The sequence below is a fragment of the Corvus cornix genome, chromosome 2 (assembly GCF_000738735.6).
Source record: "Corvus cornix cornix isolate S_Up_H32 chromosome 2, ASM73873v5, whole genome shotgun sequence".
Taxonomy (NCBI): Eukaryota; Metazoa; Chordata; class Aves; order Passeriformes; family Corvidae; genus Corvus; species Corvus cornix.
The window spans coordinates 30,736,229-30,754,761 of record NC_046333.1 but is presented as its reverse complement, the minus strand read 5'-3'; the positions used below and the strand labels follow the sequence as shown (position 1 = coordinate 30,754,761).

Genomic DNA, 18,533 nt, shown 5'->3' with positions numbered 1-18,533 from the left:
CTAAAGACCTCTGAAAGGAACTTGGACTAAATGAGATTTTTGCCCCCATTACACAATCTAACCTCTTTTTTTCAATATGTAATGATGGATAGTTCTTCTAGATTATTCTGTAATTTTCTTGCTGCTTCACAGTTGAGATAATAATAACCTTCGCATTCTCATCACTTTCCATTAATATATTTTTTAAGTATTCTGAGAGATACAGAAGTTCAAAGAGTTGTAAAGAAAAAGAGACAGAAAAACCACCACAAATGCTTAATAGCTTAGAGGGTTTGCAGAGGGAGAGTGTGGAAGTACCATTTATTTTCCAATATTCTAAGCACTAGTGAGTGATGCAACGTGTCCTGTTCTACTTTTCCTTGGATCAGCATTCAGTATCTGATGTCTTTGAACATCTCTGCTCATCTCACCCTCCAAGTCCAAGGCAATGTTTCCTTTCTTACCAACTACACTCTCAAGATCTAGCCACTACCATTGCTTACTCTAGACCATCAATTTTTCAGGAACAATAGAGCACTGGAAGCATTTTTGTCTTGGATATAGGTTCTTAGATTAGAAATATCTATTTGCTACTTCTGTAAGTCACTTGTCTTTCTCTACATAACAATATATTTAGCAGTTTTTTAAATGAAAATGGTACATGCTCATGTGAACATGATTATTTCTCTCGAAGCTGAACTTCTAAAAATAAAACTGATGTTTCAGCACAGTCAGTTGGTGTGAAAATTAGGACTGGAAGAAGCTGGCTCGTGACCTGCTGCCCATACATCAATATTCTGACAGTTTTCACTGTACTTACAAGATTCATCAGGCTAATGCCTGTTTCAAGAAAACTATGAAAGGAAAAAGAAGGAGAAATCCAGTTACAAAACTCAGAGAAAAAATATAATATACAGGACACTTTATTAAGAAAAACCACAAAACCTGAACAACAAAACAAACAAACAAACCAGCAAAGGAAGGTTAATGTATTAAAACGCCTGCAGTAATGTACTGAAATGCCTTTCCCAACAGGAGTAGCAATGAGCACCTAACAGGAGAGATTAGACTGTGTCTCCGATTACTTGGAGCCCTGCCAAGGAAGCTAATGATCCCTACAGATCTGTATCAACACAGCTAATACCCCAATGCAGCCAGCTTTCTGCAACTAAGGGGGAAAGAAATACGCTCCAACAGATGTGCGTTCCACTGAATGGCAAGTGCATTAAGAGAAGCTAAAGGTGCAATAGTTACAACTTTTAAGCCTTCCAACAAGTATTTAACTAGATATGTAGACACACATAGAACATTTCTTTGAAACACGTCTTCCCTCATGATGCTAAAACCTGTTGCAATGTGTCAGTGACAATAACATGGTAGTTGATGTGCTAGATTTTCTCTTTTTGGGTGTTACAGACTGAACAGGTACATCATTGTACCCCTACAGGGACAACTATTTCACTTACCACTCTTAGTCAGCCCTGGAAAGTCTACTATATTACCAGAAAGCTAAACAAACCAACACTTTGTATGATGTCCTAAGTAGAAGGAATGCAATCTGATTGAAATTTGTTAAATTATTAACTCCCCACTCGATATTGAATTACAGCTTAGAACATCTCTCTTTGTACCTACTGAGCTACAGAATAACAGTGAAGGAAATTTTATTTGCAGTGTACAATCTGTGTTTTTCAGTAGAACAGGGTACTCTAAATGATCAACAGGTGCATGAAAATAACCATCAGAACCAATAAGATAACCATGTAATGGGTTTCAAACAGCCCCTTTTGTGAAGTTTGCAAAAATGATGTAACAGAATTCCTTTGCTAAGCTCCAATTCCTGTGCAGCTGAATGCAATAAAGTCTAAGACTAATTGACACTACTGGACTCTACTGCAGAGAACAGCACGTTCTGTGACCTGCTGCCTAAGGGCAAGCTAACATCTTTTTGTGCTTCAGTTTCTGCTTGTTTGCTATGTACCATTAATTACTGATTTACCACAGGTTAGGGGCAGAACATTTAACTTTGGTGACAATATGAGAAGTGATCTAGAAAGGCTACAACATTAATATTGCATCACCGTATACCCTGTCGAAGGCAGCTGTGAGCCTTCTGTGAAAATCCTGAAAATTTTAATACTCCTGTGCTCAAGAAGAGTGCTTAACAATGCTTCTGGATGACGGCCATATATATATATGGAATAATCTTCATATTTAAAGAGACCATAAATATTTTCCATCATTCAGCCAATGAGGAACATTTTGACCAGCTAATGACTTCATGCTGCTTTCATACAAATTATATGCAAGAGAAAAATATTTTAAATTCATTACTGTGAACCATAAAATTCTTCAGAGAAAAGTCTAGTACTTTCTGTAGGAGAACTGGGACAGAATCGGTGCCTAGCAGGCTCTGCCACATTACCAGGGCAGCATGCCTAACATGGGTAACAACACCTCTGCAATTCCACTTCAACTACTGTAGTGAAGACAAGAAAACAAAAATAATCAAAATCACCCAAAATAAAAACACTATCAACCTTTAAATGTCTAGCGAGCTACAGAACACCTGGGCTGCCTATGGCACAAGTAGAGAGTAATGAAGGTTGTGCACGTTTTGCATACTATCAAGTATCGCTTAGTACCTAATGCACCTTAGAAAATGCAAGTAGCACATGGGGACTTTGACTATTCTATGAATGCACTTAGCTATTTTTTGGTAAAGGGAAAACACTTTATCCAGACAAATTTCCCTATTGTTTTTGAACTGGTTTTTTTTTTCTGCTTTAATGCCATTCAATAGCATTTTGGAGAGAAGGTTAGAAATAGTGATTAGGACATCAGTTCTTACGACTTTTCTCAGGCTAACTGACTTCGTGTCCCGGCTTTGAAGGTGTACGTTTGTTTTGACATCCAGTCTTGCTCTTTTTCCCCACCTCTTCTTTTTATCTTGTTTCTCTTTTACTATTTCTGTGCCTCAGCTAGCTTTCCAGTTTAAACACATTCCTTACTAAAAGTCAAAGCACTTTAAAAAGAGCATGGAATTTTAATATCACTGATGTTTTAAAAATGTATTATAAGAGCTTTCATTTGAAAGCAATTTGGGGTTTGGTGCCTACAGAGTGCAGATGCATTTACAAGTATTGGCATACTCCACAAGTCTCTCCTTTAATACATTTCCTAAGTGCATCCTTTTTACTATGCTTGATTTTAACACTAAAATGGCTTCTTAAAAATATTGCCCTTGCAATTTAGATGTCTCCTCCAAACTGGATTTCCCTGACACCATTTTAAATGCTTTGCACCTCTGCAGCACAATGCTGCAGAAAAATACATTTACCTGCACTCTACTGAAGGTAGAATGATACAAAAAAAAGTATAGCAGGAGCCCGTGACTCCTCCCTAATTCTTGTACATCAAATTCAGTCCTGATGCTATTGAAATAGTCATTGGAGGCAAAGAAATCTGGAATTGAAACCATTGTATTCTATACTTCAAGCCCCACTGTATAGCCTATTCAGTCTATATTCAAATAAAAAATACATGAGAGTGTAGTTTCAAAACTACATACCCACTGAAATTGCCCCCTGCCTTCTCCAGGGCAGATCCCATAGGCATACAGAACACATGATAGGGAGGATTCTGTCATCTCTCCACCTGGCTGAACAGAGTGATGAGGGGACAGGGGGCAATGGTGACAAGTTCCTGCCTAGCACAGCAGGCAGGTCTCCTCTGTGATTATCTCACTGTCCCAGGTGCCCTGAGATAACAGATGTGAGGCTCTGAAAGTGGAACCAAACAACAGCAAGGATGGTGGTTCACTTGGCTGGAGGTTAATTCTGACTACACCCTGCATCAAAACTGCTTCCATAAAGGAAAAAGGATGGGTCATGGTCACAGCAGATTCCCTTCTGAAGGGAACAGAGGGCCCAATACACTGATTGACTCATTTCTTGGGGTCGTCTGCTGCCTCCTTGGGCTGGGTTAAAGACGTGAAAAGAAAACTTTTTACCATGATACAGCTTTATGGATCATTAACCATTACTGATTTTTCAGGTAGGCAGCAATGAAGTCCCAACAAAAAGTCCATGGGCAATCAAGAGACTTCAAAGCCTTGGGATGGTTGGTTAAGGGATCAAGAGGAAAACGAGTGTTCTCCTCTGTCCTTCCACTTGCAGGAACTGATGAAAGAAGAGCCAGCAGATTAAGAACAGACTCCGAGCCTGGTGTCATTGACAGAATTTTTGGGGTTTTATCATGGGTTGGTTTATAGAACACCAGGCCTGCTGGTGACAGACAGGGTAGACCTGTCTCAAAGGGTTTGGAAAAGTATCTTTGCAGAGGAGTTATCAGGTCTTTAAACTAGATTTGGAAAGGGAAAGGGATGTAATACAGCACACCAGTATTTAAGGGATGGTGTGCTAGTGAGATTCTTTGGTCTGAAATCCCAGTGGAGGCAGGGGATGGAGATCCATGTGGCAGTGAAGACAAAAAGGTTACTGATGTGTCATAAATGATGGAAGTGCCTGAGAATGATCAGTAGGAATTATGGCTTCTTCCCACAAAAAGGGGGCAGGATCAATAGCCCAGCTTAAGGGCATCTGCACCTGCATGCACATAGCACGCAGAACAAACAGGAGGAGCTGGAAGTAACCGCACAGCAGGATAGCTGTAACACAGTTACCATCACCTGGTGGAAACATGGGTGGAATGACTCACGCAAGTGGAGCGCTGCAGTGGATGGCTGGAAATGCCTCTGAAGGGATACACAAGGAAGGAGGGGTGGTGGGATATGCCTTGTATGTTAGATAGTGTTTTGACTATTTAGAGCTTGACAGTGGTGATGAAAGGGTTGAGTGTTTATGGGTAGAAACCAGAGAAAAGGCCAACAAAGCAGATGTCATGGTGGGAGTTTGTTATAGACCACCCAAGCAGGATGAAGAAGCAGATGAAATATTCTATAAGCAGCTGGGAGAAGTTTCATAATCACTGGCCCTTGTTCTCGTACATGACTTCAACTTACCAGATAATTGCTGGAAATACGACACAGCAGTGAGGAAACAGACTGAAGTGCATGGAAGATAACTTCCTGTCACAGCTGGGGGAGGGACCCAGCTTGGGAAGGTGCCCTACTGGGCCTGGTTTTTGTGAACAGAGAACTTGTGAGTGATGTGATGGTTGGAGGCTTTATTGGGCACAGTGATCATGAAAAGACAGTTTTCAACTCTCAGAAAAGTAAGGAGACGGGTCTGCAGATTGGCTACCTTGGACTTCCAGAGGGAGATTTTGGCCTGTTTAGGCAACTGGCTGATAGAGTCCTTGGGAAGCAGTCCTGAAGGACAAAGGAGTCCAGGATGGCTGGACATTCTGCAAGAAGGAAATCTTAAGGCACAGGAGCAGGTTGTAACCATGTGCTAAAAGACAGGCCAGCATGGAACACAGCCAGCTTGGCTCAGGGAAAAAAAAAAGGTTATGCAGGGAGAAAATTAGAAAGTCCAAAGCTCAGCTAACACTTAATCTGACTACTGCTGTAAAAGACAACAAAAATGTTTTTATACATTAGCAACAAAAGGAAGGCTAAATAGGATCTCCATCCTTTATTGGTTGCAGGGAGAAACACAGTGACAAAGGTGGAGCAAAAGGCTGATGTACTTAATGCCTTCTTTGCCTCAGTCTGTAATATCCAGACCTGTTCTCTGGGTACCCAGTCCCCAGAGCTGGAAGACAGAGACAGGGAGCAGAATGAAACCCCCATAATCCAAGGGCAGAGTTAGTGATATGCTACACCACCTAGACACACACAAGTCTATGAGGTCAGATGGGATCCACCCAAGGGTTCTGAGGGAGACAGTGGAAGTGCTCACTGAGTCACTTTTCATCATCTATCAGCAGTCCCAGTGGGATGTCCCAGTTGAGTGGAAGCCAGCAAATGTGATGCCTACATACAAGAAAAGCCGGGAGGAGGTTCTGGGGAACTAGAGGCCTGTCAGTCTGACCTTGGTGTGAGAAAACTTAGGGAGTATATCATCTTCAGTACCATTAGCGGCACATACAGGACAACCAGGCAATAGAGCCCTGTCAACATGAGTTTAGGAAAGGCAGGTCCTACTTAACCAACACAATCTCCTATGACAAGGTAACCCACTTAGTGGATGAGGGAAAGGCTACGGATGTTGTCTACCTGGACTTCAGGAAAGCTGTTTTTCAACACTGTTTTTCACAGGACTCTCCTTGAAGATCTGGCTGCTTATGGCCCGGATGGGTGTACAGTTTACCCTGGCTGATGGCCAGGTCCAGAGTGAGGGTGAATGGAGTTACACACAGTTGGAAGCTGATCACAAATGGTGTTCCCTAGGGCCAAGTCCTGTTTAATGTCTTTATCCATGATCTGGACAAGGGGATCAAATGCATCCTCAGGAAGTTTGCAGATGATACCAGTCTGGGAGGGTGTGTTGATCTGCTGGAGGGTTAAAAGGCTTTACAGAGGGATCTGGACAGGCTGGAGCAATGAGACGAAGTGCCAGATCCTACCCTTGGGTCACAACAATGTAGTACCACAGGCCTGGGAAAGAATGCTCAGTGGAAAAAGACCTGAGGGTGTTGGTCAACAGCCAGCTGGATATGAGCCAGCAGTGTTACCAGGTGGCCAAGGTGGCCAGTGGCATCCTGGCCGGTATCAGCAATAGTGTGACCAGCAGGACCAGGACAGTGATCATCCCCCTCCATTCTGCACTGGTGAGGCCACACCTCAAATCCTGTGTCCAGTTCTGGATCCCTCAATGCAAGAAGGACATTGAGGTGCTGGGGCGTGTCCAGAGAAGGGCAACAGAGCTGGTGATGGGTCTGGAGCACAAATCTGATGAGAACTGGTGTTGTTTAGGCTCAGGCTCAGAGTTCTTTTCGCTCCCTACAACTACCTGAAAGGAGGTTGTAGGAAGGTCAGGGTGGGGCTCTCCTCTCCTCTCCTCTCCTCTCTCCTCTCCTCTCAGTAACAAGTGACAGGATGAGAGGTAATGGCCTCAAGTTTCACAAGGAGAGGTTTAAGTTGGATATTAGGAAAAAATTTCTTCACTGAAAAAATTGTCAAGCATTTTAACAGACTATATCCAGGGAAGCGGCTGAGTCACCATCCCTGGGGGTATTTAAGACACATGAGAGCATGGTTTAGGGGTGCACTTGACCATGTTATGTTAATGGTTGGACTTGATGACCTTAAAGGTCTTTTCAACTCTGGCTTTACGATTGTTTAAAATTTTAAACTACGCTCAACATCCAGAGATCCAAAATGTAATTACTATGTCAAAGGTTTTATTTATTTATTCTGGAAACTCCATTCCCCAGCATACAAAAGCTACAGTAAAATTTGCAGGATAGGAATGAAATCTGACCAACCCACGTTTGATAAACTGGGTGTAAATTAAGAACCATCCATAAAACACTCTCAAGCTGAAAGAGCACTAAGTGCTAAGTATTGATTACCATTTGTCCTGTACTATAGGTATCAACTGAACCAATCTGATGGAATCATCTGATGGCCTCATTACTTATTATGCACTTTTAACCTAAAGTATAATAGAACAGCTTAATAGCATAGCTTGAAATTACTTAGATCCAGACCCTGTGGCTCACTCATATGTTAATGTAGTCGTGAAGTTAATGCAAATAAATGCAGAATTCCCACCAGATTCATAGTCTCTTTAAATGATGCTTTCATTTAATGGGAACTAAACCGAAAAATGGAGAGATTGTAGGACCTCTGTGAATCCACCATGTCTGCTTGCTTCCACCACAGCCTCAACTGCCAGCAACAAGGCAGAGGCTGTACTCCAAAATACAGATGGGCTGCATTTTAGCAATGACAACAAAATGTTCTTGTATTTCTCCTCAGATATCTGACATTTAATTATTCACAACTCAAAAATATCAGGATTAATAAAAAGGTAAAATCTGTGCTTTCTCTGAGAGGAATACCACCTTTTCAGGCTACAAGTGCAGATGGTGCTCAATAGGGTGTGCACATGCTATACTCCAGGGAAAGCCTACCTCTCCTATGATTTTCAAACCTCAGGCACAGTGTTTTTTCTTGATCCCTAAAAGCTCAGGAGCAGGTACCCAGATACTAGCATCCATAGAGGGACATACACATCTCCTGTGTAAAGAAAACAAAACTGCTGATGTATCTTACCATCTAGTCCAACCATGAGGGTCAGACTACATGTTCTCTGAAGGTGCCTTCCAACCCAAACCACTCTGTGACAGACCATACTCAGACAAGCACCAGCACAGCCATTTATCAGCACACAACAAGAAGCACTGTGAACCCAATACAGTACTAGCTACCTGTTTTAGACAGTTTGCCGGTACTTCTGTTACTTGATGAGCTATCTCCTCTTGTTAGGACGGTTATCCCACCAAAACTGGCTGTCTTTGTTATGGCTGGCTTCAAATTCCGATTTGAGCTGTCCGAGTCTGTGCTGCTCCATGGCCTCTGGTGGTCTGTCCACTTTAATTCGTTCTCTGTACTGCTCTGTCGACTGCCAGATGTCTTCCCGATGCTGTCTCTGTTACCCCTACAGACATCATGAAACAAAGATTTATACACAAATAAAACCATGTCAAGGCAGAGTCTATCTTTGGGTACCCTGCAGCAACCCTAATAAAGAAAAAGGAAATACTCTGCCTTTACAAAAGCATGTCTGAAATGGGATTTCACCCCCATACTTATCTGCCTTCAGCACATAAACACTGCTATACCCTTTTTATATGCACAGCACTTATCACCCTCCCCTTTTGGGTATCTCCTCACAGCACTTCACCAGATGGGGCTGACACAGCAGTATTACACAGCACTGATATAGCATTTCTGTTGCCTGTCGAGTGTTTTCTTCCCTCAGCGAGCCCCTCACTACTTCTCACTTTGCTGTCCATCCCCTATGATGTTTTTCTCACCAACTTCACCTGCACTCTACCTTTATCTTCATATCCTTATTTCTATTGCACCTTGCTCCCAGTCATTATCAGCTTTGAGAGGTCATCCAAAGCCTTCCCTAAACATGTGTCCTCTCAGTGTGACCCCAATCTCTTCACTGCTGATGCTTCACTTAGAGACCCAGGAGCTGGTTTATTTCCCCACTGCATACAATAATCGTGAAGTTCTCTGGGTAGAGACTGTCCTTGAACAGTTGCAGAGAACCCAGTGTACTGTGAGCAAAAACACAGCAAACTGTGATCAGAATTTGGCTTATTCATGGGAAACTACTTACACAGTACTGCTAAAATGACAAAACCAAAACAGCTACCACGGCTTTGTGCACTCTGACTGTTATCCCAAGTGATGCTCATAACACTGTATTTGGAAGGATTTTAAAAGACATTTTCCACTCCTGTGTCTTATATTACAGTATAATAGCTTGCAGGCTCAAAGCTCTTTCTACAAATCAAAAAAGGATTGGACTGTATTTAATTTTTTTTGGTCCCCTTTTTCCTTATGGACTTGGTTCCTGCTTTTTATTTGGAGAACCTGCTGAGCTGTGTCACTTGGGACATGAAGGAGGCAGCATGTTAAAGATGGGATCAGGCTGTTGCATTCCTTGCCTGTAACAGAGCCTCTCTCAGATGTGATCAGCAGTATAAACCTGCTGACCTTTGCTAGACCCAGACAGTGGGTAAGCATGAAGAGAAACAGCACAGAAGCAACAACACAAAAAAGGAAAAAGATTTTAAAAAGAAATCCTCCTTTAAGATTTAATCAGGAAGAAAAAAACCCAATGTATATTATTTACAGACTCTTTTGTACTCTTGTGCTTAGATGCTAACAATTCTCTTATATTTATATTCTAGTGAAAAAGAGGGAGAGAAACAGAATGCTATTGTATCCCTGTTTTCTGTGGTTTTGGGTTACAAAAAATTTCTTTTAGTTCCCCAAACTCAAACAGGTATTAGCTATTAAGATTGTATTAGTAGACACCTCCTAAATCCTACATGCCCAGTCCAAGACTCTCAGATCATCAAGGCTAACTCAAAGCAAGGAGGAGAGTTTTTTGCCTGCTGCCTGTGGTCATGGGGTGCAGATGCAGATGCTCCAGCACTGTTCCTTATCTGGTGCAATCTCTCCATCTCCTCTGTGGCTGCTGTGATGACATGCAGACTCAGCAACCACATACCAAATTTTTTCCTCACACATCCTTTTCTCCTCATAGTAAAAAATTATGTAATATAAATGATATAGGTTTGAAGTGACATATGCAAACCCCAATGCTCACAGACATCTAGTGCTTTCTGCCTGGCTGTCCATGTGCCTTAATAGATGACAAACATGCTTCTGAAAGCATCCATTCCTTCATCCTCCTCTGCTTAAGACTTGTGGCAGCTGACTGACTTTTAGAGCAGCCTGGTTGATCTGAACTGAACCTGTGAGAGCTCGTGGTGGGGGAAGACAACCTTTCTAAAACTCTCAGAAGAACACTGTCACCACCAGATTCAGTCTTCCTCTGATCTGGTGTATCAGCTGGTAGAGCTGCTCTCCATGAAAATAGGGACTGACTCTTACTCATTTCCCGTTGGCTTGGGATGCTGTTTGGGATATGAGATGCATCTGAATGTTCTCTTTGCGGAAGGAATTGGAGTTGGGAAGACAAAGGTCACAGAAAAAAGTTTCAAAACATAGGTACTTCAGATAAGGGAACTTCAATCAGTTTTGCCTCAATGTACTTCAGCTTTTAACAAACCAACAAAAGGAAAAAAGGTCAGTCTGGGCACAAGTCTATGAAACGTGCCTGTCATATATGCTTGAGCAAAAATGAGCTACCACTAGTCTCTCCCAAATAGCCTGAGCAGCCAGGCAGCTGAAAATCTCACATGGTTTCTGAGGCAGCGATCCATAAAACCGAAGAAAAGGGTCCTGTTGTTACCTCTGCATTCAGAGAACATGGGAAGAGTGGGATAGAACTCTGTTCTCCGTGTTCCTTTCCAACCAACGAACTGACATTCCCACACATGTCAAGGTGTCCCTTGGCAAGGACACAGATAGAATCACAAATGAGATGCACTGGGAAATAAATATTAAATAAAATTCATACAAACCTAAACAGCTGTCTTTTCTTATGCGTATCATTGCATACGCTACTGTCTTCCAACAGCCTACTGAAAAATGAAAAGAAAGATTATGCTAACAAACACGGTAATTCAGATTTATCTGATCTGTAAAGCTGTATTTAATTTCTAGATACATCTTTCAATTCGTGCTAGATTCAGTTTAAATAAACAATGCTAAAATTGCCCCCTCCTCCCTCTCCCATAGCTGTACACAGCCAACTGAACATAAGAAACATCAGCCAGGGAGGCTGAAGACCATTTAGCATTTCCTGTCACCGAGCAAGGTAATTCTCAGAAGCTAAGGAACCATACATCTACATCCAAAGGAAAATTCATAAGAATATCACCTAATAAGAACATAAAAAATGCAAGCCAGCAAAATACTGCATATGTAATTTTAAGTACTTGCTGAGTCGCTTGGAAGTCTTTGCAGCTCGGAGAAATGCTCAGATCCTCTGACGCAAAAGAAAGGCAAAGCACTTTAACACATACCTAACTTTCAACACAGCCAATCAAAAGGATTGCTCATGTGCATGGAGCTAAGTACAAGTTTAAGTGCTTCACCTGATCAAAGGCTGTAGGGCATGCAGCAAGAAAAAGCAGTGTTCTGCAGAACGCAGCTGAAGTCTCCCTCAGGACAGCAACAATGCAGGCAGTACAATTTCCAACCTGGACTTCTACTGGTCTCCACTTAGGTATGCATCCTCACACTGGGCTGGTCAGTCAGCTCATGGGTTCAAGGACAGCAAACCATGTGCAAATACCAGAACTGACCACATTCTCCTGCACACAGGTGTGGGATTGAATGCATAAACCAGGGGAGGCCTGGCTATGGAGTTCATGGTTTATCCCATAAAGGTACCCACCCTACCCGTGGCAGCACAGCCTCTGAGTGCTTTCCATGCTGACTTGGAAAAGTGAACAACTGCGTCATGTTTGTCGTCCCAATCTCTCCTGAGAGGGAGAAACAGGTTTATGGGAGCATCTGCTTTTTGCTTTATGGGTTCCTCTGTTGCAATTTTGATTTATTTTGATAAAACACAGTCACAACACAGAAGCAGCAGCTGAGGAATTATCCTTGGCCCTCAGAATATGAGGTGGTTAGATGACAGTGGCCATGATCTCCCGAGGGCCTTCCCTCGTTCCACTTACAGAAGTGTCCATCGGAAAAGCTGGTTTGTACCATTACTGTGGAGTCATTTTCTATGGGAACAGCTTCACCCATAAATGCATCTGACATATGTAAGGATGGACAGAGAACAAAATACTGTGAGAGAGAGCTTCCCCTTATTCAAGAGGGTGATAAACAGTTTTAAAACCTGTGCAGGACAGACTTGGGTCAGCACTGCTCAAACACCCACCAATGGAATTCTCACTTTTGGTTAAAATCCTTATCTGCCATAAAGGTGCACACTTTTTAAGATTTTCAACACAGTTAAGCTAATTTACAGCTGTTATGGAGCCAGCATTTCATATGTTGTAGATCTTAAACACAGTTTCCTCTTCCCTTTGCTTTGAGTGGATTTAACACGACAAAAATAACATTCACGAGAATTATCACGCAGTAATGCAAAGTAACAGTGAGCTCAAATATTACTAAAATATCACCTTCTCATTACTACACTGCAGCAGTAAAGCAGGAACTTGTGAGCTTCACAAGCAACAAGTGATGTCAATGCTGCTGCTCAGTCCCACAGGAGAGCAGCTTAAACAACAGAAACTCAAGTCTGGTGTTTCATAAATACCGTCATCCAGCCACTGCTAGAGTGCTTTTTAAAGATCAATAAGTTAAATTCTAAAGGCACTCCAGAGACAGAATGGTCATTCAAAATGAAAGCTTAGGTGGCTCCCCCTCTCTCCCACAATCAGCTTTTTTAAAATCAAAATGCAAGCCTCAGGAAAGCAGCAGCAATACTTTATCTGCTTGGATACCATACTGCAAGGCAAGCTCTATTACCCCCTCTTAAAGCACAAAACCACTGCAGATAATAAGGATTACAAATTTGCTCAACAGTCTTCACATTAGGATAAATGACTATAGAACTATAGATAGACAAAAAATAAGAGAAACAGCTAAGTTTAACACACACACACAAAATAAAGCTATTTTTTACCTGTTTTCCACAAAAAGGTTTTCCTGGGAGCAAACTGACTGAAAAATAAAAAAGGCATTGTATCAGACGTTCTAGATATGCTCTGCTGTTCCAATTTCTTCCTTGATTTTAGAATTACCTCCCCTGCTCAGGCTTAAGGGGATTTCAATTCATGCATCATTTGCATTTGCAGAGGACAAGAGGGGAAAAAAGGTCAAGAATAAGGTCAGGCCAGTAAAATAAATTCCATGCATTACAACACATTGCCAATGAGGTGTCTCAGTTTGGGAACAAACTGAAACTTCTCAGTCAAGAGATCTGAAGAAGGCAGTATGTGCAAAATACTGGCAATCTGAAGGGGAAAAATGTTTTTCCTGCATAACATAAGGTTCCACTGGTCTGGCCTACCACCTCAAAATAAAACTGCAAGATAGCACAGAGCTGTAGGTAGGAAGGACAAACAGAAGGAAAGCATGCAGAATTGACAAAGTTCCTCAGAGGGAGAGAAGATACTGCAGTACTTAGAAATAGTGTGTGACTTCATATTTTACAGTTGGAGAGGGAACACTGAGATATAAAATGATAATAACCTTCTTAATAATAATATTAACAACAATCACAGCAAGAAGGCTCTCTGCTGGAGGATTTAGATCCCAAGAAAGGTGAAGGGCTCAGAAGAAATAAATCCTATGGGCAAGCGTATAATTCTTTCAGAATTACTTAATTTTTTATGCAGAGAAATGAAGCTGTGCTCAATTTCCCATGAATAATTCTCCCTCTTTGATTTTTTCATTTCCCTCCTATTTCATGTTCGCTACACAAAGCGGCTCGTAGCTGTCACTGGATTATATCTCGATGAGGTACAGAAGAAAGAATAGTCAGTACTTGCACTGAATTTAAACAAAAGGCAGGCAAAGGGAGGAAGGCACCAGAGATCATGCCCATTACTTCTGTAATAACAGGACTCAGCCCAAAGAATAATAAAATGCCATCATTAACTCTGTCAAATTTTAACAGTACGGGATAGGCCCAGATTTTGGATGCGTCTGTTTTGAAAAGGGTGAGCTAATGACCCACTCGAAAGAGTGCTGACCAAACACCCTGCTCATTCCTAATGCTCCAGCTGACGCCTGGACAAAGTTCTCCCTTGGCACCACAGCCAGCGCTATCCCATCAGTTTACAAAAGGAAGAAATTTATCCCTGAGATGACAATGCAATTTCTCATTAGAGTGTAATTCACCCACTCAGAATCCACATTGGGAACAGCTGACAGGTCTGTGGGCTTCCCAGGTGAGCTCCCACCCTGCACTCCTGCTAAATTTGAAAGGCTCTGGGCTGCATCAGGGGCAAGTACGTTTCTCTTTAGCACAAAGCCTCAGGACATCATGAGCAAGTTCTCCATTGCCAAGAACCAAATTCCCACCAGCTACCGCAGACCTAGGGTTTCACCCCAGGCTGAGAGCAGATACAAACCGTTTCACCTAAAATCACCGGGATCCTTTGTACAATTACAACACTCTGTCTTCTCTCATTTTATGTACCTTACTCAGGTACCAGGTTTCATTCCCAAATGTGGCTGTACAGACTTCAGCATAGTCTAACTATGCTGAAGAAAAAAGCCCCAAAAAGCATAGTGAAGTCACCCCACGGGCTTGTACAACCTCAGCTGTGGGGCTGTGTCTTCTTCTCGAGTTTCATGATGGACATCTGTGCAGTCCCATTCCAAAGCACAGGATTACAGCTACTCTTACAGAAAAACCTTTGCTGAGACCAGAGTACTGGTCTGTGTACCCACAAAGTTACAAAAGCAAAGGGGCATGTAATGTACCTGTCAATATTTATTTTATTAAAGTTTTAAAACAGACTGGGGCATAAAGCAGAATAAATATATAGGATTTATATTTTATCAAGCAAGCAGAAAGGTCTGCTTCATTTTCAGTGTCTTGATGGGAACCACTATCAAGTGTGTTATAGACTTTAAACGGAGCCCATAATAACTCCATTTGTCTTCTTGGCTGATGATGTTGGCGCAGTGCCACACAATCCCTGGAAATTTTTCTTCAGTACAGGTGTGGGGCTGAGAGGCAGAGAAGACAGGCACTTTTTTTATTATGTTATTCTTATTGTTAAAAATCAGATGGCTAAGCAGCTCTGGATAGAAATTTAGCTCTACAAGGTCAGGACTCACTTTCCTGATGTATAGCATCAACAGTGCTCAATTTAAAGCACCAGGAAAGCTGAAACACCCAGCACAGCTGTTGTCAAAAAAATCCTTAAAACACCTGGCTCTTGTATAACCTTCGAACATACTGACAACAAACCTACCAGATCAAAAAATTGTGTAAGATTACCTACAAGTTAGTGTTCTTGGAAATCTCTGCATGCAAGATTTCCATTAGGGTGCTCTGTATGACTAATTTTTTTTTAAGAAATGATGTCTTGTATTCACTTTTCCAATTTTCAAGAACCTTTTAAAGTCTCAACTGGAAAACGTGCATCAGTTCTGCCAATGCAGTAGGTAAACTGGGAGATGCTGCTCTTGTTTTTAATTACATTAGCCAACACAAATAACTACTAACATGCAGCAATATCCTGCAGTGGATACCATCAGGTAGTAATTTTCCTGTCAGTTAACAAGATGTGATAGATCTCAGGCTTCCAACTAACGCTTATTATTTGATCTGCAGCCACAAAGTCTCTGTACACCAGTACAGGAGTTTTAGTATCTACAGGTTTATGGTGGCCAGCATGAGGCATGCCTTTGATTTATTTTTATTAATATTAAGCACTCTTCTTCCTAATGTCTTCCCACTAGAGGAATAGAACAGGCTGAAGCCACGTCTACAAATATTTCTTGTTTCTCTCTTTAATCAGAGAGTGATAAAGATTCTCTGAGTTTTCTTAACTAGAGGAATCGTGACTTACTGTACCTAAAGGATCTAGTTCTTCAGAATACACTCCTTAGTCAAAACCAGCCATTACAGTTGACAACAGAAAATAAACAGCATGGTGTATTTCCTTTAATAAGTTCCATGTGTACCACAGGCAATTCTAGCATTTGTGTAAGTAACAGAACATCTACATTTTTCATTGAATACAGAATGATTGCCAGAGAACATGAACCCTGAATGGTCCTAGCGTGACTCTGGCTCATGAAGTTATACATTGCGCTAACCTTGAAGAATGAAATTTCCCCCATGTAATTTGATTGCTAGTCTTTAGAATCACTTTTCTGCATGCTTAAAAGCCAAACCTCATGCATCATTTATGCACGCATTTGGGATCCTCTGTTAAATCTACACACAGGGAATTAACAACTTTTTTTATTCCTGTATGTTGTTCTTTCTCTTTCTTGGACAATTACTTTTCAACTTCCCAAAGGCAACTAAAGCAGTTCAGACAAGGAACTTCTCTGCAAGACCCAGACAGTCCAGTCCTCTGCTCCAGTGCACTTGGCTGTAAAATATACAAATTGTTTTAAAACTACATTTCCAATAAAAACATGTTTTAAAAAGGAAGGCTGTAAGTTTTGCAATTAAAAAATAACCTTGAAAATAGTTTTGAGCATAACAGAGCTCAGTCCGCACTTCTTTACTGTCAGCAGCCTGAAAAATTTGAGGTGCACTTGGCAGCTCTTATTTCAGTGAGCTGGAATGATCATGTTTATTAACTATTCATTTCTTCACCAATCCTTTTATTAAGATATCAAACTAACATGCTTCTCAATCCCTGCCACTTGCTGAGACAGAAGTCATTAAAACTTCCAGCTCTCCTTGTCAAAATTTGTGATAGCCAACACAGCAGATGGAAAACTTGCCAGAAAGTATAATTTAAACTGACTAATACCAGACCAATCATCATAAGGACTATCATAATGATGGCATTACTCATGAAAATACTTATTTTGTTAAAAACTTCCCACTTGGAAATGAAGAGATCTGGTGCACTAGAGTACTGCAAGATCAAAGGAAGGACAGGCCGAGCTCTCTGTTGATATATGGGGTCCAGGTTAAGACATTTTTCACAGCACTCAAAACATGCATGGAATTTTTTGCCCCTGTAACCAGACTGCCTTTTCCTCATAAATTTTGTTTAAAGTTCTGACTCTTGGGCGGTTATCTAAAGGGTTTTGGGTACCTCAAACATGTTAGAGTGGGGGATGCAACAAGTTACGGCAGTACTCTTGACCTTCATGACTGCCTTTTGAAGACCTCTCATGCAAGCTCTCTCCATGCATACTCTAATTAGAAGTGATGTATCTATGATCCATTTGCTAAGATTCATAAGCAAGACACTGATAAATGCTTGACTACAGCAGTGTAAACAGTATAGAGGTAACAAAATACCACATGATTAATCCATTTGTGACTCTCTTTCTACATCTGTAATTTGCAGAGTAACAAGGCTTAGGTACCTACCTCACATAAACCTGGGGAAAACTGGATTAATTAATGGTCGCAGAGGGCCTTAAAACTTCAAAGTCTTACATGCAGTAAGTGACTATCTATAATAGGAAGCCATTTCTCTTTCCTAAAATTGAAAAAATACATTGTCCACCACCACAACCACTGGCATCATCCTAAAAATACCTTTTATCTGGCAAGGAGTGCTCCACCCAAAAAAGCTCAGCTAAAACATAGATTGCTGTTAACATTAAACATACAGCCTGCTGAAATTCACTGCACTACGATGCTCACTAACACCTGCAATAGCAGAGAGAGAGAGAGCAAAGGAGTGGATATGAGAGAGAGAGGGAGAGATATCTAATATTTCTGATCTTTAAAAGTGCTCCCTCCTGATTCCACTTAAAATGCCTGCCACAAAGCACACTGTTACTTAGGTCCTGCCACTCAAAGATGCTAACCCAATGGACCACAACAACCTCCTGCTGTGGACAATTCAAATGCTCACCACTTGCCTGTTTTTAGAACTGAAATATCTAAAGGTAACAGCAGCAATACGCTATGGAGCCACTTTCAGCATACTTTTCCAGTCACCTCTGTTTCCCAGCCTGGCATTTCTAGTTGCAGCTTGTGATAGAAACTGGACTTTTTGGTAATGACTTTCCGTTTGGTAATTTTTAGCATTTTGCCTCATCTAAAGCCTTCGTCAAAACCCAAAGATTTTTTGGTTTTGCGTAAGCTCTTTCGTAATATGCCAAAACCTGCATATTTCATATCAGAAACTTGTTGCAAAGCGGCTTTTGGAGCTCTTGAACAACTTGGCAACTCTACCATGTATAGACTGTGACAGTATTTACAGCAGACCCACATGCTGAAACCAAAACATGAACTGAAGGGCCTCTCCTTTAACTGGAATCATCTCAGCCAAGAAAGAAATACTGAGACTAAAAACATTTAGATGTA

General features: G+C 41.4%; 1 protein-coding gene across 39 annotated transcripts in view; it reads right to left on the bottom strand.

Moving 5' to 3' along the window:
- Window positions 1-18,533, bottom strand: part of ARPP21 (cAMP regulated phosphoprotein 21) — a 142,555-nt gene that overhangs the window by 56,038 nt on the left and 67,984 nt on the right. For 21 of the 39 annotated variants that reach the window (XR_005601492.1, XM_019285500.3, XM_039549595.1 and 18 more), the window contains 3 exons: window positions 13,188-13,225; window positions 11,062-11,121; window positions 8,317-8,549 (listed from right to left, as the gene is read on the bottom strand). Coding sequence is in view for 38 of the 39 variants with exons in the window: in XM_019285500.3 (XP_019141045.2) it covers window positions 8,317-8,549; window positions 11,062-11,121; window positions 13,188-13,225 (331 nt within the window). In the remaining variant the exon portion in view is untranslated. The remainder of the gene's footprint in view (window positions 1-8,316; window positions 8,550-11,061; window positions 11,122-13,187; window positions 13,226-18,533) is intronic. The other 18 variants (XM_039549622.1, XM_039549596.1, XM_039549603.1 and 15 more) reach the window with 4 other exon arrangements.